Raw genomic sequence first — 26,747 nt, forward strand, 5'->3', positions numbered from 1 at the left:
GGGAAAGTTCCCATGAGGGAGGGCGACTCGCGTAAGGATAAGGATGTTTTCGTGCCGCTTAAAGATAGGGCTAATGGATGGGGTCAAAAGAGGACTTGACAAATTGTTGAGGGCTTGAACTGATTTGATGTATTAGATACTTTAGACTAGGATGAAGAGATTCCACCAAATATCACATCTGTAGTAGCTTGGGTATGGAGGTTGTGTTGGTGGAAGGGTTAGGTCATGATCTACATGGAGTGCAAGATTCACAAGTGACTTTGAATGATCTTGTGCAAGATGATATTATTTTGGCGTATTTGGCTAAGGAGGCTTTAGCTTCTAATAAGGGTAATGGGTTTTCTCAAGGTTTGGGGCTGCAATAATGCCTCCTTAAGAAAGGATCTTTTGACAACTCTTCAAAAGGGCATAAGATGGATCTAGAGAAGATTAAGATTACTGGACATTTATTGGTGAAATCATGTTATACCCATTGATGTTCACTTTTCTTAAACCCCTTCAAAAGTCTATTCATGATTTGGTTGCAGTTCATTTGTTGAACATTTTTTATGTTCAGGAGACTATGGTTTTTGTTGATGACATGCTTCAGAATGCTTCTCTTATCTATTATTTTGGTAAGTGTCAGAACATTGGATCTCAAGGTAATTCTCCAGGCTTGGCTCTTTTTTCAGATCTACACAAGATTGCTCCCTTTTGGTGGATTTCTAGTCATTATTCTATCTCTATGGTTGCTTCCACTTTGGGTTCTGATGGGACTATTCTAATTGTTAATATTTATGCTCCAATTGACATCTGTCATAAAATCTAGCTTTGGGGACATATAAGGTATGTCTGTTCATGTGTTCCTTATTTGCCTTGGATCTTAGGTGGTGACATTACTTTTATGTTGAGTTTGGAGGAGAAAAGAGGGGGTTCCAACATGTGTCTCTTGCAACTGGGGTTCCAAACAGTGCGAAAAAATGTAATTGAAGAAGTTCAAGTGAGTGGCGATGACATATAATTTTGAATTGTGATTTATAAACTATAATTATTAAACCAATACAAAACAAATGAAATGTATAGAAAAAATATAGGTTCTTGTTTAATGAAAACAATAATATCCAAAACCTTTCAAGATTCCCTCTTTTGTCAACCTTGAAATCAAATGAAAACTCCTTCCAATAATTGCTAGATACTGCTTGATGCACCAAACTACAGTAGAGAGTCAGAGACCATGCTGAATAGCTAATTTACTCTTCAACGAGTTCCGATAATGTTGAGGACGTTAAAACTAAGATTCTACTAAAAGTGTGTACTTCATAAGATTCTGCTAAAAATAAAATTTGTTTTGAATTATTTAGCGAAAAGGAAAAAAGAACTCACTAATAACTTCTCAATGTTCATGGTACTTCAATAAAATGAAGCCTTAATTAGTACTATGCTTATGCATTGCTCCTATATGAACATCACTTATATGATACTATAAAACCTAAATTGGGCTGTATGGGTCACGCTTTATTTATATATTCCAGATGTCTTGTCAATTGATTTAAGGATTTTTGTGAGATATAATACTTCTCTATTTTGAAACTTTCAAATTTGGGAGGAATGCTTAAAGGCTGTCCATCCCTCCAAAATAGAAGTCTTGAATGGATACTTCAAGCTTTAATGGTACTAAATATGGTTGGAAAGAGAAAAGGACGTGACCATACCGAGACTCTTTCATATGCTTATTATTTCACTTATATGTTTATGGTTTCTGAATACAGGTGGCTGCAACTCCAGATTTGCTGTTGGCATATGTTGATTTTTTCCTTGGAGGTGATGAAAAGCGTTCAGATCTTCCTCCACGTCTACAGCAAAGATTTCCTTTGTGCATCATTTTTGGAGGGGATGGAAGTTTCATGTCTCCTTACTGTATTCATAGTGATAACCTTCTCACGTGCCTCATAGGCCAGGTACAAATTTCTTTCTATGGCAACAATCTGCACAATGATAACCCTTTTGTATCTGAACATAAATTTTTTGCATTCTTCTTTATCTAACAAGATCATTGTATCGTCCTTGAAAATAGTAAGAAAGGCAAAATATTATGTTGCAATTAATATTTAGTGATCCATTTGTAGGTTGTACCAGCTACCACATGGTATAGACTGGTTGCTGGTTTAAATGCACAGTTGCGTACAGTGCGGCAAGGTTGCATTCGCAGCACATTAGTGCCAGTAATTGAATGGCTTGGGACTCATGCAAACCCTAGGCTCAGCCTACATGGTATAAGGGTTGACCTTGGTTGGTTTCAGGCCACTTCATCTGGGTACTACCAGCTTGGCCTTTTTGTAAGTGCTGCAGAGGACGTTTCTCCACCCAGTTTTCTTCCAGACATGTAAGGCATAGTTAGTGTTGAACAATTATGGTTTTGGTATAATTACATACATTGTGTTCATGAAGAGCTCTACTACATAGTGATAAATATATAAATTCTTATGAAACTCAAGTACACATCTACTATGAGCAGTGTGTGCTGTACTTGTACCATATTCAAGTGCCAAACTAGGATCCTTACAGTAACACAGGCTTGTAAATGTAGTCAAAGTAGCTGAGCATAAACTTGGAAGCATTTTAACCAGCCTGTTTTCAGCAACATTGGAATCGTTCTATATACATCATAAAGCTTAAGAAAGTTGGAAAACTTAACATTCAGATAATCATGCTAAAGTGAATGGTGCAAGAGATGCGACTATTAAGGTTGTCTATATTATAGCCATTATGAGATTTATTATCCTATTGCGCCACTGCCAGAAACATGACCATTTATTTTTGTATTGATGACTTGGTATTATATGACACCTATTTCACTAGTGCAAATGGGAGGACAAATGTAGCTAAAGAAGGCCAGGAGATTTTAACTTTATTTTATTTTATTTTATGTCTGAATCTCTTGTTACGATTGCTGTATTCCTTCTCCCATTATATTCCTCTGTCCTGATTGGATATTATCTCCTGTGTACACCCAGTTTAAATCTTATATGCCTTTTCTCGTCTCTAAGACCTTGTGTCTACCATCCTTTCTCCATTTGTCTCCAATTCTCTATACGTAGTAATCTCCTGTTATAATTTTCTGCTACTCATTTGGTCTCTACTGTCCTATACAAGAATGATATGAAGGATAAATTTTAAAAAAATTGCTTCCCAAAATTTATGCGAGACTCCTAGAAAATTCCCACTAAAACATAATAGCATATTATTAGATAATCCCAAAATTTTAGCAAACTAATCATTTTCAGCAACAGTTGTCTTATCTGTGTCAACTGCTATCTATCATCTTCAACAACAATTGTCTGTCATTGTTTTCAACAATTGAAATATCTTCAACAATGAGTTCAACTCAAACAATATCAGTAATTTGACTCCATCAACTTCTCCTAACTTCATTCACATCCTACTATTTCTCATCAAGAATTTATATGCTCTCTTTTGATGTTAAAAACTTAAATCCATATTATCTTTAAATATATTATCTTTCCGAGCCCTTGAGTCACTATATTTGTCATTTTTTTTTGTTTGCACCAGTTCTCATCTAATGATGCTTTAGTTTCATATGGTTTTCCATTGCATGACATATTGGATTTTTTGTTCAAATGTATTGCTTCAGCATTGCCACAAAATATCAAGGTAGGATTTCTTTATTTTTCTCCTCGATCTTCTAAAAATCTTCTCAACCAAATTGCTTTTGTGCATGCAAGTATTAATGCAACATATTTTTCTTTTGTGCTAGAGAATGCCTCTAAATTTTGCTTCTTTGAACTCTAGGATATCAGTCCACTTCTTAGCGTAAAACAATATCCTGATGTGCTCTTTATATCAATTCAGTTCCTACATTTAGAAATTGTCTTCTTAGATTATTTGAGAATGGAACATCTCCCCTCTAAAGAAGGTCTAAGTGGGAATGGAACATTGACTACTATGCCCCCACAATGTAAAATCTCCACATGCTTCATTATTAATTTGAACCATCAAATAGTGTAGTTCAATAGCTTTGAAAAGAGCACGACTTCCACTTGTAGATGAATTTTATTCCTATTCAGTCCTTTTAGGATGATCCTTGTGTTCCTGCTCCAGTTCCGGATTTTGATCTTCATATATGTCTAGAGTATGAACAAAGTTGAATGATGAGACATATTTACTTTGTTTCCAAATCAACACCCACTGAGGAAAATCAAGATGGATCATGTGTTTTGATTGCAGAATACCCTTGAATAGTTCTCTACATTCTAGGCACAATATAACCAGTAGTAATTTCTGGGGCAAGCTTCTATCTAGAAATCTCCTCTGCGATTTGGGATTGTACCTTTAAATTTAACTTGACATCCTTAAACTCTTATACTAGAACCTTATCATAGGAAGATTGCCAATAATTAACTTGGTACGAAGTATGACTGTCTTCTTTAAATCTTGCAGATTGTAATGATAACTTGTTTCCAAGAACAATGTCTGTTCAAAATATCTTCTTTTCCTTCTATGTTAGTCATATCACTCAATCGAACAATTGTAATTATCAACTCATTGATTAATAATAATCTTCCTTGATTAATCATCAATTAGTTATATATTGTAATAGTTGCCATTCAACTTAATGATTCTTATCAGTCTAATCACCATCTTCTCTATTTAAAATGACAAGGAGAATCATTATACAAGTCAGTGAGCCACATGATACAAATATTTTCTTTGAAATGGTGATGAAAACTATAGTACAATGTGAAATGTTTCTCTGCAATGGAGGCAACATTGCTTCCCTCAAAATTTAATAATTTACTTTCTTTAGGACAAATTCATTGTTCAAATTTTCTTGCATATCCTCTTTTCCGAGTCTCAATTAAGGTTATGCTTGACTCTCCAGAGAAAATATAAATTTGAGAGGTGACTATCACATCTGAGAATGTGATGACTGCATAATTCATCGCCTCTCCAAAATATAAATTGAACACTCCTGGCGAAGTGATGAGCACAAATATTTGAATATTTAGTTTTCTGGCATTATTATTACTGATACTAGAAAGATCCCTAAGATAGAACATAAGGTTTTCATGTTTTCTCTTTTTGACAATAGAAATTGAGAATTAAGTTTGTCATTTTTGTGTGGTTAAGTGTGGATTTGTCTATCAGTGACTGAGCATTTGGTAATAAACTTTGAAAATAATATTCAATTCAAATATCTGATCAATCATCATATGTAACCATCTCATCTGGAAAAAGATTTTGTTCTCAATTTTGTTGTATAAGAACCATCTTCAAACATATATTAATTCATCCTTTAAATATTTCATTCCCTACTGCTCAAGATGTTTACACTCTGATAAACAAAAACTTGATTTTGTCTCCACACAAAACCGACTGCTAATAAATGTAATGAAGTTTGGACGTAATTCGATAAATAAAATATTGTGCATGTGTAAATAATTCTTGTATAGGATATATATCTTCAGCTATTGTGTTTTTCGTAGATATTACTCATCTTTTGACTACTATTATCATATGACTGCTCCTTGATATTTTGCTTTGTCTGAGATACTTGCCATCAACCATGCTACAATGTATGAAGATGGCTCGAATACTCTAGCCAAGTAAGGGCCCATGTGCAAGAGACAAAGGGTAAGAGAAAATCCCCACATGGCCATGATCCTCACTCTAGGGGGCACTCCAAATATCAGGGGACTAAACCTAGATCACATTTGTGTCACCCTGGACTGAATACTTTCTTCACTCCAACGAAAGATATTGTTAATGACAGTGTGTTTCATCTAGACCCCGAGCATAACTTGATTAAGTATATTCCTGATTTTGATGGCCTTGTTTGCATTGCTCATGAAACTTGGATGCATTTTGAGGTCATGAAGCCAAATGATTCTGCTTAAACTTCTACTTGCATTCTATGTTCAAATTAGGAGTCATGTGACTTGACGTGATGGGCTATCTTGAGATAGTTTACAAGACATCTTCAATGGCTGACCGTTCCACTAGTGGTACTGCTATCGCTGATAATATGTTTTTCTACAATTCCAAATATATTATGAGGTATGGTTCTGCAACTCCAAAATTCACCAAAGTTCCCTTTGCGACATCTCTATGTTTTCTCCGGATGATGAATACTCCCTCCAATCCTATCCCGTGAGCAATGGTTGATGATGAATTTAGATTTGTTGCAGTGTATTATCAAGTGAACTCCTACTAACCTCCATTCTTAGTTCCATTTTCCTGATGGCCTCTTCTGTAGAGACTATTGATCTGAAGCTCCAATATGCATCAGGATTGGCAGAGTTAATACTATTTGTAGCCTTGCTCTGATACAATGTTGAGTATCATGGATTGGTTTCTGCAAATGTAATTACACTGCCATTGTTATAGGTATTTTTCAAATGCAGATCCCAATCTCTTATAAATATAACAGTAGGAGACATGTCTATGATTAATCATTATTACTTAATATATATTAACAATATAAATCACAATATAACATATGTATTATATATATGTGTGTGTGTGTGTGTGTAGTATAATTATAATATTTTATATATATGATATATTATATCAACATTGTATCTTATGATTAAATCATTCCGACAGTTCCTATAATCTTAAACATAAAATAATGTCCTGATGTGCTTTTTCTAATCATTTGATGGTCATGTTAAATCCACTTTTGAATAACCAAACAACGTTGAATATTCATTTGAATAATAATCGATGCCATCATCCTTTGTTCCTTTTACAAACCTAACTATTCTCATTGTTGCTTGGAAATGTCTTACTCTCAATTCAATCGTATACTTTGAAACCATGATAAGAAAAACATAATATCAGGCTTCATAGTTGTCAAATACATTGCTCCCAACAATACGTCCACATATCCTTTTATGTACCTTTGCTGACCTATCTTCTTTTGTCAAATTTTCTTCATGTGCATTTGGTGCATCAACTCCTTTACAATGTAGTGTAGTAAACTTTTTCAACAGATCTTGTACATATTTAGCTCGACAATAAAGATCTTATCATGAGATTGGCATATTTTAGTTGTAAGAAAATATTGCAGTACTCCTAAATTAGTTTTCATACTCTTTCATCATACTCTTTCGTCATTGCATATCTTCTGATCTAACATTATTTTTGGAAGATGAGTTCAAATTACCTTCTTACATCTTTTAGCAACTTTGCTTGAACTTGGTGTAGGTTTTGAACTTTTAGCTTCTTATGCCTTATTTTTTTCTCATGATCTTAATCAACTCCAACATACTTCATCGCATGAAATAATGCTCTCCCTTACTTGAGGGGAATAAAACTTGTAGGCCTGGCTTGCTCCATTGTTACATGTAAATATGCATGCTTTACTTTTTGCATCCAATTTCTACCTTTTCTGATTATCTATGTGAAAATGTGTTAAACAACCAAGTACTTTCAAGTGTCCCATTATAGGATTTCTTCCATAGCATGCAGAGTCATATTTCTTACAATTGTTGAGCTCCTATTCTTAATGTAAATAGCAGCATTAACTGCTCAAGACCAAAATATTTTGTCCATACTCTTATATTCCAGTAATCTTCTTACTGATTCTATTACTGTTCCACTTTTTCTTTCTGCCACACCATCTGGCTGCAATGTATAAGGTGCTATTTGTGTCTTTCACTTTATGTGTTTTCCATTAATGCTCTCTGAAAACAGAAAAATAGTTGGATCTTGTGCACTTTGAATATAGAAGAATGCTTTAGCATCCCTTTTCTCCCCTTCTTTCTTTTCCATTGTATCCTTATAGTTAATTCATTCCATTCTTGTGGTTCAGCATATCTGCTTTCTACAGTGTCAGCATGCCCTCTTATCTTATCTTTCAAAAAATTGGATTTCTTATCTTTGAACTGTAGAATTGGCAGTGCACAATTTCACTTCTGTTAGAGCTGTTAAAAACAAATTTGAGGCTCTCTCTCAAAGTCTTAGAATCTTTATGTTCCGATAAAGGAGCTTCAGATCTAAATCTACAGTGAACTTTTCGCTTACTACCTGCTGAGAAACTAAAACACCAAAAACACTTAATCAATTCGAAAAGTTGACTTACTTGAGTCTGACCACAATCTAAATTTTGCTTTATGAATCTCGTAGAAAACTTCCCTTTCTTGCCTACAAGTTGAAAAAAATGCATTGATTAGAGCTATGCACTTCTAGAATAACTGATGTAAAGATAATTAAACCTCTCCTAAATTAAGTTGCCTGAATGTGTTCTTCCAATTGGGTGTTTGAATCTAAAAGGTAAGACTAGATTAGTAAATCAGTAGATTATATCCAATAAAGATAGCTCTTACATACCTACTCCAAAAATAACTTATTTCTAAATGAAAAACCGAAATTTTCTTCGTAAAAGTAATCTAAGACTGCTGGAAAAGTTGCATCTAAAACAAAATCAGTAGTCTGCACTGAAATTCCAACAAACTAGATGCGTTCAACAGAGACAAGTGTCTTTATCTTTATGGTAATTATCTGTCATTTTTAAAAGTAAATATTTGTCATCTTTGTAAATGAAAATATTTTCAATAGCAACAATTGAACAATGGCATTAGTAACATGACTTCATTAGCTTCTTCTACTTTTGTCAGCATCAATCAACTTGTTAGCTTAATTCCTCAGCTTCTGTTGTTTGACATTAGAATTTCCTCAACACATGGAATTGCCATTTTAATGTTATTAAACCTGTACAGATCAAGCAAATTACTTATAGGAAGTAGCAATGAGTTAAAACATTCAAAGGGAAATCTCAGCCAAAGTTGTTTCCATAGTGAGTAAATTTAGTGACAATGACACGAGAATAACTAAAAACATCTAAAGGAAAATTTAAGCCGTTAGTTGTTTTCTTATTGAGTGAATCTAGTGACATTGACATGGTTCATGCTGACTTGGTACATTGTTTATAGATGTACGATCTAGGCTAAAATGATCTAATTGATCACCCAGGCCTGCTCTTTGGGGAGCATTCTACAAAATCCTTTATTTGATGTTTTTTCGTTTGATAGAAAGAGGCTTTTAAGAGAATTACCAAAAATGTATATCATGCTCTGTAGTTTAGTAATGGCTTAATAATCTAACAAAAAGTATGATGGCCTTTATATCTTGAATTTATTGTGTATTTGTTCGGTTATAGTCACTATAAAAAGTAACAGTTTTTATATTCTAATTTTTATGAAACATTACCATGAAGGCTTTGTAAATTTTCCAGATGTTCTAGATATGCATCTCTACATACCCTGTTCATGATACTTAATGTAACACTGTATTTTACGAGTTGCTGAGTCGGCATTTCAAATAATATCAAGGCCTTTAGATTGGCATCATATACACTTATAGAGAACCTTTAGACCTTTCTCTTTTTGGGCATGTGTTACTGCATTCACCTGAATTATTAGTAATTTAGTATATGGCGAAGGACAAATTCTTCTGGAAAATACGTGATAGAAATTTTTTACATTATCCGCTAGTAGAGCTTGGTGTAGACAACCATCTCAGCGAGATGGATAAATTACTTTCCTGGATCACAAAGATGGGACCAAATACCATATGTTTATTGAGAAGTCTGAGTACATTGATAAGGAGAACCAATTCCACAAGCAGAGGCTGAAGGAAATGTGAACATCCAAATAAGTCAATAGCCTAAATATAAAGAGGGCTTGATTGTAAGTCACTCTTGAAGATCATTTATCCATAAATAAGGAAGAGGTATTACAACCTATAGAGAACATTTTATTAATGTGTTAATGTCTAAGTAGGTGGAAGCTCCCTTTTACCATGGCAAGTTGTCAACAACCATCTAACAATTCAGCAAATGGTAGTTTTTCTCCTTAGAGTGGGCCTACGCTGCTTTTGCATGGAATAGATTTTCATTTAGCTACAGTAGGATATCCAATCTACATTAAACTTGATGGATGTGCCACAAGTTAGTCTGAGCCTAAAAACATTGGACAGTAATAGACTTCTAAAATACATTGTGATCACCAAAAACATCAGCATAATTAAACCATAGATAAATTCATTATGGTTAATAATAATGGCTCCCTAAAAATCAATGCAATCAACATGCCCAACAATACTCTGAGCCCAGTGCATAAAGAAGTAATAATTTTTTGTGTAATTTGACATTGTTTAACATGCGAGATGATCTATGAAAGGATTTATGAATATGGAACCATAGATAGGGAGTGTTTTGGTTCTTGTTAGTACATCTTTGCTAGTTTTGTGAGTTTTGTCGAATAAAACTTTGATTTCTGCAACAGGAAAAGTAGCATAAAGAGTAGCCACAACCCTCAACAATGGCAAGGCATTCAGCAGTACACACCACTCAGCTTACCACGCCGAAGGATAGGTGGAGGAATAAGTGGAGGAATTATTAATACATTTACACTACAATCTCTGGACTATAGAAAGGATATTTTTTTCCCTCTCTCTCTAATTTTGCACAATACACGACCAATTGGTCATCAGGTTATGATTATACTTTTCTCCTTAACAGTATCATACTTTAGTTTGAATTTGTGTATATTGTTCAAAGGTTTCTTTTTGCCGAAAGGACATGTTGATTGATCATTGCTTTTCTTAATTTGCCCTGACATATTTATGTTTTGGTTTTCTGCAGGATCTTGTGGGATTATTAATCTCAATTTTGCTTTTAGGAGACTTTAGTTTAATGTTACTTATACTACTCCAGTTCTACTCAATTTCTCTGGGGGCTTTTTTTGTGGTCCTCATGTTCCTTCCTCTAGCATTATTGTCGCCATTCCCTGCTGGTATTAATGCTTTGTTTAGCCATGGACCTCGGAGATCAGCAGGTCTAGCTCGTGTTTATGCATTGTGGAATGTCACATCTCTCGTGAACGTTGTAAGTTCTGATGTTTGTTGTGTTCTATAATTTCATCTTTTTAGTTTGAACTGTCACAACTTTCTTATTTTGAATGTAATGTCCACACTTCAATAATTTTCAATGTTCTTAACTTGTTTTTATTATAGGTTGCTTTCTCAAGAAAGATAATCTAAAGAGACATGGGATTGGTATTGTTTTGCTGGAATCACAAATTTTAACAAGAAAGAAAGAAATTTATATTGATTTCCTTGATTGACCAAAGTAGGGGGCAGTGACACTCAAATGTGCATAAACTTAAAGTTATGATAGCTAATCAGGAGTCTTGAAGGATCCCTAATAACCAAAGTTAAGGCTAAAACCACCAAATAGGAAGTAATAAAGTAGTGAAACACGGGGACTTGCATCCCCTCCTAGACCTCGAAGTACCTGTCCCCAAGATGTCTCTGCATTGGGTACTTGGAGTACCCGAGTACCCCCACCTCCACCATTCTGCAACCATGCTGCCACTGGGATGGGTACTTGAATTTCTATTTGAATTTTGATTTTTGAATGTTACTATTGGGTATGTACTATGTTACTATGTTGAATGCTCAATGGTTCTCATTGGTGTTGCAATTTTTCTATGTTCGAGTATTGTAATTTGGTATGTTATACTGAAACATCATTTCATAACTAGCATTTCAAGTTCTATAAGTTTAGTAAACAACACCCCTCCCTACCCTGTCCTCTCCTCGCCACCGTCTCTTGGCCATCCCCCTGCCATCCCAAAATTGAGGCCCATTGTTCCCTTGTCTCGACGTCCCAAGATAAACCAGTACCGGTTTTACAGTATAATAAACTCAAACAACAAAAATAAAAAATGTAAACCCCATAGAAGCTTCTGTTTGCAAAAGCTTTATCAGTATTAGAACAGTATTGTGAATCGAGATTGTTTCTATTTAAAATTCAGACATTAGAGCATTTGTTTAATAATCCATATTGTAAATAATAATATCAGTCTTGTGAAATCCATATAATAATGAAACAATCCTGTTAACTCTTTATATTTATAATTTAGTGTTTACCAGGAGCTTTCATGTTTAAATCAGCTGGAATGTGGACACTTCATATATTATTATTAATAATGAAACAGTTATGTAAATTATTATCATTCACGTTTTAGTGTGTATTGGGACATCTAATTTTCTAAGACTAGGTGTTAATGGTTGTAGCTTCAATTGGATGATTCCAATCGATGAAATCAAATGTTTGAATGGCCTATAGGCCTTAAACATTTGATTGTTGAATTGTGAAGGCCAACAGACACATGTTTTTTCCCTCCATATTATTTTGTCTCTTCAGCTGATCATTTGTGATCTATAAATGCTGATGGCATGTATTGTAAATGTAATTGGTTTTCTCATTAATATAATTCCTTTGCTCTCAGTGTGGACGTAGCCACGATTTGTGGTCAACCACGATAAACTCTGTGTTTATGCGTTTTTGCTGTTCTGTATTTTCTTTCGCATTCTTAGTTTATTTACAATTGGTATCAGAGCATTATATCATATACATATACAATATAATATACATATTCCTATATCATAAGAATGCCATATACATATTCTTATTTCATCCTTATAAGAATACCAATTGTATATCATATTATAAGAATGCCTCTTTATATCATATACATATTCATTGGAAGAGTAACTCGAAACACACAGAAATCAATAAGTGTTATTACAAGTTACAAAAGAAATATATCATACCATCTCAATTGGAAACCATAACATTATGCATCTAGGAGACAAAAGTTAAAATTATAATTTCCTAAACCTAAATCTGATCAAACTTTAACATAGTATCAGAGCAGGAAACAAATCTCTGGGATTAACATAAGAGTTGCAAACACTAATGCTTTGCAATTAGGAGGTTGGCAGCATGAAGCAATTGGAATTTTTAAGTAGACTAGCACAGATGTGAGAAGACAAACAGACAACAACATTAATATAAGTAATTCTTTTCACGCGTCAGTAAATAAAGACAGCAAATACAACGAGTCTATGTTAGAGGACATCTCATAAAGGTGCTATTTCGTTACTGATCAAGTATGGTCGATTCATGCCGTACATATACAACAACAACTTGATTTGTGATTCAGACAATAAGTAGACTAATGCATCAACTAAATCAGAGACATTGGAGCAGATATTGAAGCAGTGATAAACATAGGGGAAGATAGATATTTAGTGCAACATATTTTAATTATGTGAAACCTTGAACTTATATTCTCAGTATATCTCGACTATAATGGACAGTAAAGAGATCAGACAAATATAATATCGCTAAAATTCTAAGGTTCACACTCCGAAATATTCTCATTGGGTTTATTATTCAGTTCTAATATCATGGGGCTCCATTGATGGAACACCATGCATTTCTGATGCCTTATCATGGAAAGAATTAATCAGATGTGGATTGGTTGCTGCATTGTGAAGGTTTCTGAATAAGTTAGAATTTGTGCTCAAACTTGCATTGTTCTATTAACTTCCAAAGCTGGACAGTGGTGATTAATGTGAAAAGGTGTTATCTATTAATATTTAAACTTAAAACACATGGCAAATAAAATAGCAGGAAGCAACTTCATTAATGGCTATGATACTAGTAAGAAGCAGTTTGTTAGAACAATAACAGGTAATCGAAAAGTCAGCACTTTGATCAATAAAGGAAGCAACGACTGTGAAGAATATGGAGGCATCAATTTGTTACGGTTGATGATCAACACATACAAGAAACATTTAACCAGCCAATGAATGAGCGACTCCCATTTTTCCTTTACATGAAATAAGGAGTTTGACTTGTGCTGCATGAAACTTTACACACAGTTGACAGGAGACTGCAAAATAGATTGGTGACAACTTACTTCCTGGCCAATTCAGCACATCTTAGTCTGGCCAGGGAACTTCTCATTTCTCTGAGTCTAGCACATGGATGTTGTAAGCATACAAAAGTTCTGCATAGACAATACCGATTCAAATTTTAATTTATACAGCCAGCAAGTATCAATAATAGAGATTAGAAAGGTAGCGACACCAAACTAAATAAACAACAGTTGTCTTATTTATAGATAGTAATGTTGAAAACAATGATCTTATTTAGTTTGGCAGGTTAAGGCATAAGCTTTTTGACTTGTTAAATTCAAATAGTACATTATTAACAAGAAATGAAAAATATTATTTGGTGGGTCCCAATTCAACCTGGTAATGAATTCTTCAAAGGTTTGGTGCATATAATCTATATTGTCATGTGTATTTAGGTGTGCAAGCCTACTCTCTGAATCATGTTTTCCCTTGATATGGCAGGTTAAGACATAAGACTATTGACTTGTTAAAGTCAAATAGTACATTAGTAACAATAAATGAAAAATATTATTTGGTGGGTTGCAATTCAACTTGGTAATGAATTCTTCAAAGGTTTGGTGCATATAGTCTATATTGTCATGTGTATTTAGGTGTACAAGCTTACTCTCTGAATCATGTTTTCCCTTGATATGCCAAGGTCTTAGGAAGGAATCATTGTTGAGGATGAAGAAGGTGGCCGCTGTCAGTTGTCTCATTCACTAATGGAATCTTGGAGCCATAGAGATTGGGAGTTTTTTTTCTTTAGATGGGTGGTATTTGTGCTTCTAGAATTGTTGTACATCTAAGCAGAAGCAAGTTTGCAATAATGAGTGTTTTAGATATTATGAGAAAATACAACATGTGCAGGCAATGCTGATGGCTGCAAAGTGCCATGAATATCTTGATTCTATGCTATGATGATTAGAGAGCGGCAATGATATAATATGATCAAGAGGTGATATGTTTTGATCACTCCAATGGTATCTCAGTTGATGCATGCAATTGTGATGATAAATATGAGGATGCAATTGTTTCAGCAGCACCAGGAGATGCGAGTGTTAAGTGATGATGAAACTTACACACATCCTGGGAAACACTTCTATGCACATTAATGTGACAAAATTAAGTGGTTTTGGAATCCTTCATTGCATGAAAGAACCAAATTGAAACTTTGAAAAAAACCAATACTCAGAAGGAAGAAATAAGAAGATTACATCAGGAAGAATGTTGATGAGCATTTACTCCAAAATAATTAGATAAGTATTTTATTCTTATTAGAGAGTAATCCATTCTTATTTGCTCATTGTAGTCTCTCTCTTATACATATTCATGTATGTACAATAAGAACTATTTGCCTTGATCTTTTCCTTTGTCTCCAGGGATGTTCTTGCAAGAAAAGAAGAATGCTACATTAGGCATGCTACCAAAATATTGTGCAAGACTCAATCTTATGACAATAGCTCCAAAGTGTTTTTGGATTTGGGATTTATTAGTCATATGTTGATTTGGCTAGATAAGGTGAGGCTATTGGAACAAGATATATTCTATGATTGGGATTATGAGTATCTTTCTATAACAAGAGGGAGTTTGACATTTCATTAGAGGAAACCTTGGATGAAGAAGTAAGGAGCTTGATGCATGTACTTAAAGCTTGAGAAAGGAACCGCATTATCTTTAATGTCTGGTGTCACCAAGCATGAGGATGAATCCACAGTTTAGTACATTCACTCATCTGACTATGAATCAAGGTATGATTCTGTGATAAAGGAAGTAGATAGAGGATATGCTTCAGTTGACCTTTGAGATCTTGGTCATATTTATTTAGAGGGAGTAGACCAAGTCGAGATCGATTCTATAGTGATCAATAAATTGTAGCAGTCAGAGGAGTATGATTCATAAGATGAAGTTCCATGCGTGTAGATTGAAAGGCCTTTATGCAAATGCCTAAACCATAGATGGATACATGGAATGCTATTCATTCTGAGTACATTATCACTAAAGATCTGACAAATAGTATTTTCTCCAAGCCTTCTGCCCAAGTGAAGTTTGTACATTATTGAAAACAAGCTTGGAGTTATTGATCTAACTCCTAATTGAGAGGGAGCCTCAACATTAGTGATTACTTGAGATGTACTTTAATATGTCCTTTGTAAGAAGAAGTTTTGAGGTGAAAACCCTTGTTCCACTCTCTGAGAATTGTAAATTTTCTTAGATCGTGTTTGGTGTAGACTTTATCGAAGTGTTTGATATGTATTCTATGGTAGACTAGTGTCTTCTTTACTGTCAGACTTTCTATGTTCTTGCTGTGATAATATATTATCCTTATTTGAGATCAGTATGCCAAGTTATTGATATGATTTGCAGACTCAGATTGAAACTAACATATATGCATGTTGAAACATAACTTAATAGGGGCATAGGGTCATGCTTCAACATGTACATACCGATTCACAACCAATTTAGTTAATATTAACAACATTAAAGTAAGCCACGGGTTAGACCTGATAACTATAACAGCTTTAATACAAGTAATGGAGCCACTTAATCAGCAATCAAGGATAGTGTTTCAATACCAATTTTTAATAGTATTGGTTTATGGCCTATCGGTATAATGATTATTGGCAGAGAATGCTTGACAGATATAATTCGTACTAAACATTCGAATGTATAAGTTTACACAGATAAAACATTATTGAAAACACTGCACTATTAAATTGATAGTTATTATATATATATAAGTAAATATAAATATTAATTTCCAGTTATGACAGATGTTTCAATACTCTTAACTGCTAACCTTCTTAACACTCCCTCTTTAGCAATGAGGGATTGAAACTTATTTATACAATTAAGTATGACTCGATTATATTTAATGAAATATGATATCCGGCAAAATACGGTCTAAATAACCATAATACCTGATTTTCATGATGTTCGGCAAAATCCGGCCTATAACCATGATGGATATTAATGTCTTCGGCAGGATCCGGCCTATAACAATGACACCAATAATTTTCATGATGTCCGGCAAGATCTGGCCTATAATCATGATGGATATCAATGTCTCAGGCAGAATTTGGCCTATAACAATGACACCAATAATTTTCATGATGTCCGACAAGATCTAGCCTATAATCATGATGGATATCAATGTGTCCAGCAAAATTCGACCTATAACAATGACACCAATAACCTTCAATACTTTTGGTATTAAAGGTTGGTCATCTATTGATAAGATCATCACCTTATAATAGAGACCTTTAACAAAATATGAAAGATTGTCACCTTTCATTCAACAAGTTTGCAAACAATAATTTAATATAATATTCATGAGTAAATTTACAAAAAAACTGTAATTACATATATGTCATACCAAGTTTAAATCTAAAATACTCTATTTTCACTCTTGCAAGAGGTTTAGTGAAAATGTCAACATTTTGATCATTTGTGTTAACATAGATCAGCTTGATCACATTCTTGTCAACCATGTCTCTGATATGGTGGTAAGGAGTCTCAATGTGCTTTGACCGATTGTGAAACACTGGATTTGTTGAAAGTTTGATGCAACTTTGATTGTCACAATGGATAACAGTAGAATCTAACTTCTTTCCAAATAATCCAAATAATAGCTTCCTTAACCAAACTGCTTCACGTACTCCCATGGAGGTTGCCATATATTTTGCTTTAGTAGAACTCAAAGCAACTGTAGGTTGTTTTCTACTGAACCATGGTACCATTGCTGATCCGAGACTGAAGCAATATTTGGTGGTACTCTTTCAATTTAAGCAACAACCAACCCAATCAGAATCAATATAGCCTTCAAGTTTGATTTCAACATTTCTGTACTTTAGTCCAAGACCAATAGTGCCACGTAGATATCTTAAAACATGTTTAGCCGCCATCAGGTGTATTTTCTTAGGTTCACACATAAAGTGACTTAGTACATTCATGGAATAACAGATGTCAAGTCTAGTGTTTAGCAAAAACATGAGAGATCCAATAATTTGTCTGTAGAGGGTAGGATCAATAGATTCTGAATGTGTTCTTCCTCTTTTAGCTTGTGTAGATTAGTTTCCATTGGAATTGCAAGTGGCTTGCCGTCCATCATCCTAAACCTATTCAAAATATCCTGAGTATATTTTCCTTGGTTTAAGAATGTGTAATCTTCCTTTTGACATACTTCTAGGCCCAAAAAATAATGTAGCAAACCTAGGTCCTTCATGTTAAATTCAGCAGCAAGGTCTTGTTTGCATTTAGCAATCAAATGGTCTTCACCTGTTATTAAGAGATCGTCAACATAAAGAACCAATATGATCATATCTCCATTAGATATTTTGAAATAGATATTAGGATCAGCTTCATTTTAGAGTACCCTAATTTGATGAGATAACTGTCAATTCTTTCATACCAAGCTCGAGGAGCTTGTTTTAGGCCATATAGTGCTTTGTTTAGTTTACATACATAAAGATTTTCATTTTTAATCACAAAACCTTTAGGCTGTTCAATATAAACTTCATTTATGACTCCATTTAAGAAGGCAATTTTCACATCCATTTGATGCACCTTCCATCCTTTCGCTACTGCTAATGCAAGAATTGTCTTGACTGAAGTGAAAGGAGCCACAAGGGCAAAAGTTTCTTCATAATCAATACTTGTCTTCTGTGTAAAACCTCGAGCAACAAACCTTGCTTTATGTTTCTCAATGCTCCCATCTGTTGCATATTTGATTTTATATAGCCATTTAGAAGAGACAACAGATTTGACTTTAGGTCTAGGTAGAATGTCTCAGACATCATCTTGTAATTGATATTCTTCAACCATAGCATCTTTCCATGCTTGGCAAGTTTGAGCTTCTTTAACAGATGTAGGTTCAGATTTAGTGAGCATAGTTACTAGTGCAGTATAACATGATTTGTTTCTGGTTTTCTTGACTTCCTTAGTAATTTCATCTGGTTCAATTTCATTTTCTTCAATCATTTTTCTTGCCCACAATGGTCTCTTTTTGATATTTGATATGTTTCTATTTTCTGCATCTAGTACTGAATTCGTTTCTTCTAATATATTCTCCCTCTGAATTTCAGATTGTGGACTTTCATCTAAGTCTGTTAAAGGCTCATCATTTGTGCTCATAGATAGTTTTAAGTTTTAAGGCAGTGTTTTCCTCAAATATGACATCTCTACTTACTTCTACTGATCTTTGTGTAGGAACATAGACTCAATATCTTTTTGAGTTTTCACTATACCCAACAAATATTCCTTTCATTCCTGATGGTTCTAACTTAGTTCTTCTTTCTTTAGGTATATGTATATACACAGGACAACCAAAGATCTTGAGATGACGTTGTCTTTGTTGAACATAACTTGAAAACCTTCATCCATTAATCTAGTCATCCGTTAATCCAGAGATTGAGATTAGGTTTCTTTTTTATTCCAGGTACAAATAGAAAATCTTCCAACTTTAATGTAACTCCAGTCCCTAATTGGATAGAGTAGGTCCCAATGCCTTTGACTGGATGAGTGGAGTTGCCTCCAATAGTAATTCCTTCAGATTTGTAATTTTTAAGTGTTTCAAATTTGTCCCTGAATCCTGTTATATGTTGGGAAGCACCACTATCTATTATCCACACACTTTCATTAGAGTTTATCTCACTTGATAAAGCAGAGTAGACAATTAGATTTTCATCTTTCTTACTTTCGGTTGATGAGGCTAATATTCTTTCCCTTTCAGGACATTTACTGAAGATATGTCCGAATTTCTCACACTCATAGCATTTAACTTTGGAGAGATTAGTATTGTTGAATTTATTATTCTTTTTCTTATAGTCATGTTTCTTTCCTTTAAATTTCCTCTTTTTTCCTTGATGATTTGGAGTTGAGAAAAGAGCTTGATTTTATCTCTCTTGATTTGATACAATACCTCTAGAAATTAATCTTGACTCTTCTAATGTACAATCAGTTTTTAGTTGACCAAATGAAGGAATTGAAGGTCTACTGACAACTTGAATGAATGCTTCCCATGATAGTGGTAATCCTCTTAAGTGCTAGTATAGAGAGTTCTTGATCTTCTACTTTGTTTCCAATGGAATTTAGTTGATTCTTAATTTCAGAGATCCTTCCAGAATAAGATGAGATTGTTTCTCCCCTATTCATTTTAGTATTCATCAATTAATTATTCAAAGTAATCAATCTGCTTGAGTTGTTTATTTTAAATGCATTTTTTATTGTTGTGAATACTTCAAAGGCTTTCTTCAAATTTGAAATGGAAGGAAGAATGTGATCCTTTACGGAGTCTATTATGATTTTCTTGGCTTTATTGTTTCGCCTTCTCCAAGTGATTTTTTCTATTTCATCTTCAGGAATTGGATTATCAGATTCAATGAAGGATTCTAGTTCTAGTTCTTCAAGGATTGTGGTTATCCGAATTTTCCATGAAAAGAAATTTACATCACCTTCGGGTCTGTCTTCTACTCTTACATTATTTGACATGTTTGCAACACTTTTGATAGTCTCTCTACCAACTAGGCTCTGATACCATGTAAATTTTCTTAGATCATGTTTGGTTAGACTTTATCAAAGTGTTTGATATGTATTCTATATTGTAGTAGACTAGTGTCTTCTTTACTGTCAAACTTTCTATGTTCTTACTGTGATAATATATTATCCTTATCTGAGATCAGTATGCCAAGTTATTGATATGATTTGCAGACTCAGATTGAAACTAACATATATACATGTTGAAACATAACTTAATAGGGGCATAATCCTATGTGGTCATGCTTCAACATGTACATACTGATTCACAACCAATTTAGTTAATATTAACAACATTAAAGTAAGCCACGGGTTAGACCCGATAACTATAACAACTTTAATACAAGTAATGGAGCCACTCGATCATGAATCAAGGATAGCGTTTCAATACCGATTTTGATAGTATCGGTTTATGGCTTGTCAGTATAATGATTATCGACAAAGAATACTTGACAAATATAATTCGTACTAAACATTCGAATGCATAAGTTTACACAGGTAAAACATTATTGAAAACACTGCACTATTCAATTGATAGTCATTATATATATATATATATATATATATATATATATATATATATATATATATATATATATATATATATTTCCAGTTATGACAGATGTTTCAATACTCTTAACTGCTAACCTTCTTAATAGGAATATCCATGGTGGATCCATCCTTTGATATGGTTCATGGTGAATGTCACATGAGTTACTACATGATTTTGTAGAAACATCATGAAAGGTAACGATCTTTTAATGATGTTTTATTGTGGTTACTATTGTGAGGTGACAACCTTAATAATAGTTTAACCTACTATCATTATGGGTGTCATATGGTTGATGTCTAGGGGAGATCATGATAGTTCATATCTTTTATGTAATAAACTAAGTAGCATATAACTACAATGAATTATATTACTGAGATATGTTATGGTGGATATTATGAGATGTATCCCTTGATATGCCATGAGCAAATATCTTCTTTCGTAGACATCACGAGAGATGATGTCAGTGCACATACCAAGAAGGATATGAGTATGGTGAATATTGTATGGTTGATAATCTTGGGCATACCATACTCCTAATGATATCGTTAGGTAATAGTAGTACACTATGTTGTTTATTCAGATAGAAATCATCCGTAGCTAAGAGGGGGTATTAATGATTGTTTCTTCGATTAGATGATTCCAATCAATGAAATGAAATGTTTGAATGACCTATTGGTCTTAAGCATTTGATATCTATTTGTCACTATTATTATCATGGAGCATTATTATTATTGATAATAAATTATTAAGGAGATATAATATAGATATATATATGTATGTATGTATGTATGTATGTATGTATGTATGTATGTATATGTATGTATGTATATATCAGTGTTCTGGAACTCTGTGAGTCTGAGGCAGAGGCAGCCTTTTCGAGGCAAATGGCCTTTGGACTCGGACTCGGTTGAGTCCTGGGAGAGTCCAAGTACTCACCGAGTCCTAGCAGAGTCTAGGGACTTGCTGAGTCTCGAGTGCAGGACTCTCCCAATTTTATTTTTTATTTTTTTTATATAAAAAAGATAGAGATTTCTAGAAGGTGTTTTTTTTTCAATGTATATTAATTCTGAAAATGATGTTGTGGGGCTCACTGCCAATATTGGTTACTATTTGGGTTTCATTATGAAGAAGTCGCTTTCAGCATTGTAGAGTTCAGTAATTTTGTACAAATATTTGCAGATTTACATATATTTGTGTTAGAATTCTATAATGATGTATATGAGTTTTTTTTGTTTTGTTTTAGACTTACATGTTCATGAATGTTAGAACTCACTAATGTTGTACATAAAGTAATAAACTTTCAGACTTACGTTATATGTGTTGTTGGCTATGTCCTCGATCATTTTCTTGACAAAAATTTGTAAGCCAACTATAATTGTTAATAAAAGACTTTTACCGTTAAAGGTTGTGTTTCACCAAGCAAATTGATAGACATACTTGAGAGCGCTGTTGTTGTCTACAATGCACACATAAGCTGTAACAAACATATTTCTCAATATCTGAGTCTTCCATGACTTATCTTAGGCGTATTAATAGGAGGGCATAGGCTACTATGAATCTTAGTCTTCTACACAATGAAACATTGTCTCATAAGATCACAATTAATACTTAAACCCAGCTAATCCTTGTTATATCCTCAATCATAAAGAAACTCCTGGAAAACAACTACGCTAGACATTGAATAGTTGCCAAGATAATGATTTTTCTTTTGGTACAAGAGTTGGGTAACTGCATTGGTAATTCATTATTTGAAAAAAGTGGGAAACAGTTACCTTGATTACACACATTTACAAATTTACATATATATACATATACATGCATACATACACACATATAGAAACTTTAGGTCATATCAAAATTAACAAGAGGAAAACTGAAAAGATTAACTTTGTGCTATTTAAATGTAATTGACAAGCAATACCACGATACTAGTTTTCAAGTTAAAACACAAACTAATATAGTAGAATAAATATAGTGTCTAGTTCACTAGTCTAAACTAGCATGTTTTCAGTAACTAGTTACTATGTGCCTTTCATATCATTCCTCGTAATATAATTCCCAGAACAAATTATGCATTTGCGGGGATACTTGGTATATCACTTTGAAAATAACATTTTACTGATTAGATTCTCAATGCGCAAAACTCATGCACATCAAAATCCATCAAATTCAAATTTTGACAAAAATGAAATTGCTTGATAGAAGTGAAAGATAATAATATTGCACAACAAAAATGCAAAATTGTAGTGCAAACAGTAATAAAAATAATATTGAGCAGTACTTTTTATGGTTTTTAGTTTTTTCTGCATTTTTTCAGGCCAAAACACTATGATTAGGGATTTCCTAACAGGAGATGGGAGGAAATGCAAGCTAGACATCTGTGTTTTGAGGTATTTGTGTACCCATTTCTTCTATAGGAAATGTGTGATAGTCTTTGAGACACATCCTTGGGGATTGGAGATATCAGACTTGAGTGGTCACTTGGAAAAATGCCAAATTGCCGAATTGTGAATGGGGACAAGAGGTGGGTACGAAATGGCAGTATGACAAAAAAAATTGGGGGAGGGGAGGGTGGTGCTGTGTAATGGGCTGGGTAACCTGTTGTTTACTCCACTAAACTGAGAATCTACACTCTTACCAATTGTTAAAAAAAGGAACCGTTAAAAACACTGAAATATCTCTGTATTAAGCATTCATAGAAACCAGGTCTGAACAATAATTTATGTAGTAGTGCAACAGCTATGAGATTATATGTAAAGAACAGCTCTTATTAACTGAAAGTTTATCAAAAAAATCCCAAGAGGGAGTTTCCACAATATCGGGAATAAACATGTTATGAGATCAGAGTCACAGACCCAACTTGTGAACATAGAGAAGAAATGCCTACCATGTTAGTTGTTCAGTTCTATTTCATCCCATCATGCAGAGCTGCCTGCAAGTGATCTGCATTCTCCTTCCCTCTCACTGCAATCTTTCTATTCCTCCCAACTCCATCAATCTTCACGTGCTTCATTGTTTCTATGCTCATGTCAGCCTCCACTATCTGCTACGTGTTTGCCCAAATTGTGTAGCCATGGACATAGATATTGGTGCTTTCTTGTCCTCTCCTGTCATTGGTTCACCCGGTCATGTCAAGTTCGCTGTGGAGTGTGCGTGTGTATCAGTGGCCAACTTCCTAATGGCCGTTCTTATTCTGAGACCATGAGAATTTGTGTGCCGTCTTGTGCATACTTTGCTAACTCCAGAATAGATATCTCATATCATGATATCATGAATACTATGTTCCAAACCTCAAGACCCTTCCAAGGCGTTGAGGTTGCTAGTTTGCAAGGTTTATGTCTTACAGGCCCTTGTCTACTGTTCTCTCCAAATCCTTCCAAAAATGTTAGTTTGTTCCATCCTTCTCCTTCTTCCTTGTGAATGGCCCCTTCTAATGCTGATGCCTGACCTTTTCTCTTTTGTTGGGATTCCCATCATAGTGTAGTTGTAACACCTGTAGAAAGGTGTAACCGGTGGTTCACGTGTCATTCCAATTATCCCCAATGGTGAGCTCTCTCTTCTTTTATCTTCACTTGCTTCTTACATCGATTGACTGGCATGACACTTCACCTATTCTTGTCTTACCCTACGCCTCCCTATTCGAAGGATTGAAATGGCACCTGTCCCTTTTTTAGTGCCTGTATTAGCCTTCTCGAGAGAACTTTCTGAAGGATGCCACTTAACTCTTGTCCCCTGTTTTAAGGACATTACAGTCCGACCTCCTTGAATTCACTTGTCCTCAAGGGGATGCAATTCTAAGTGTTGGAGTAACTCCTCACGTCCCCAAGTTGCATCCTCATGGGGTAGATTTTTCCATTGCACCAAATACTCCTTGATAGTTCTCTTGTAGAGCTCCTGTTCTCTTTGATCCAAAATGGCCTCAGGAATTAGTATTAGTTTTCCCTCATCATCGAGTGGTGGGAACTTTGTTAAAGGTAACACGTTATGCCCAATTGCCCTTTTAAGGCGAGATACATGGAACACATTGTGTATCTTGTTGTTTGCTGGTAATTCCAACTCGTAAGCCACCTATCTCACTCACTCAATCACCCCAAAGGGGCCATAGTAGCAAGGCTTCAGCTTCTCCATTCCAATCCTCTTAAGCGAGCACTGCCTATAGAGCTGCAACATGAGATACATCATATTGCCCGCCACAAACGAACGCTCTACCCTATGCTAATCTACATACTACTTTTGCTGGTTTTGTGCCTTAAGCATATTGTCTCTTAGTGATTTCATAATGTCCTAGGTTTCCTACAACCATTCCTTTGACTTGGGCGTTCGACTGTCACTGAAGAGAAAAACTAAGAAATTGGACACGTCATAACCATAGAGCGCCATGAAGGGCATCATCTGTATGGACATGTGATGAGTTGTGTTACAGTAGTGTTCACCAATTAGCAACCACTTCACCCATCCCCTCTATTGCTCGACAACATAATTATGCAAATATCCTTCAATCCATTTATTCACTACCTTTGTTTGACCATCAGTTTGGGGGTGGTAACTTGTGCTCGGTGGGAGTTTAGTGCCGCATAATTTGAAGAGTTCTTGCCAAAACGAATTCATGAACCTACTGTCCTTGTCACTCACAATGGTTCGTGGTAACTCGTGCAGTCTAAAATCTTCCTGAGGAAAATCTCAGCCACTTGAACTACTATGTGAGTAGATGAAATGGCCATAAAATGAGAAAACTTAGTTAACCGAATTACCACCCAATAAATGCAATCCATATCCTTTACCTTAGGTAAGCCTTATGATGAAGTCCATTGATATACTGCCCGACTTCCGCTTGGGAATGGTAAGGGCTGCAGTAATCCACTTGGATAGGAATGTTCATGTTTATTCTGTTGACAAACTGCACAATGCCTCACATGTTGTAAGACATCCAGCATGAGTCCTTTCCAAGAAAACCGTTCCCTCACTTGCCTGTACGTCTTAAAGTAGCCTTGATGTCATCTTATAGGCGAGTCATGGAAAGCTCTAAGGATTTTTTGCTTGATCATGGAATCGTTTACTAACCATATCCTATCCTTATACTTAATCAATCCATTCACAACCATATATCTTTCATCCTGAATTGTACCATCTATGATGCTTGAAGCTCAATCATCTCTAGCATAATCTGTCATAATCAACTCTCTCTAATTATCCAACAATCACCCAATCACATTCTAGTGTGGCCTACGAGATAGTGTATCAACAATTATGTTTTTCTTCCCTTTTACAAAAACTATATCGAAGTCATATGCTAGTAGTTTGTTGACCCACTCTTGTTGCCTATCATTCAGTTCTTGCTATCCAATGAAATGCTTTAAGCTGTTATGCTCTGTGTTGACTGTGAACTTACTGCCAACCAGGTATTGTCTAAATTTAGCCAAGGCATGCATTATGGCTAACATTTCCTTGTCATAGATACTGTAACTCCGCTCAGCCCCTCTCAGCTTCCTGCTCTCATAAGCTATCGGGTGTATGTCCTGCATCAACACTACCCCAACTCCTTCTCCTGAAGTATCACATTGTAACACTCAAAGGGTTTGGTAAAATGTTATGTCCCCTTTTTCTGGGACATTATAATTCTGTGTGCTGGATCACTTCGCCTAGGTTTCGGGGGCGAAAAGATTCTTTATGGGGTTTAGTGTGAGGTTTGGCCTAGACATTTCCAGTTTCAGATCCATCAGAGCAGTTTTGGCATGTTGTTCGGATACTTACTATTTTTAGTAAGTAAACAGAGCTCAGTATTCTTGATATCCCAGTGTTGATCTAGAAGCGTCTCACCGAGAGCTTTCCAAAGAGCTATTGCACGTGCTTATCCGAGTTCGTTTGATTAGTTATTTTAATGTTTGATGATTAAATGGTTTATTGACTAAGT

At 34.7% G+C, this 26,747-nt stretch overlaps 1 protein-coding gene across 2 annotated transcripts in view; it reads left to right on the top strand.

The window, feature by feature from the left end:
• LOC149573226 (uncharacterized) overlaps positions 1-26,747 on the top strand; it is a 235,547-nt gene that overhangs the window by 187,240 nt on the left and 21,560 nt on the right. For both annotated transcript variants that reach the window (XM_089814405.1, XM_089814406.1), the window contains 4 exons: positions 1,749-1,937; positions 2,106-2,362; positions 10,287-10,494; positions 10,646-10,888. In XM_089814405.1, the coding sequence (XP_089670531.1) occupies positions 1,749-1,937; positions 2,106-2,362; positions 10,287-10,494; positions 10,646-10,888 (897 nt within the window). The remainder of the gene's footprint in view (positions 1-1,748; positions 1,938-2,105; positions 2,363-10,286; positions 10,495-10,645; positions 10,889-26,747) is intronic.

This window comes from Cupressus sempervirens, chromosome 2, assembly GCF_028749045.1.
Source record: "Cupressus sempervirens isolate cs-2001-9-10 chromosome 2, ASM2874904v1, whole genome shotgun sequence".
NCBI lineage: Eukaryota > Viridiplantae > Streptophyta > Pinopsida > Cupressales > Cupressaceae > Cupressus > Cupressus sempervirens.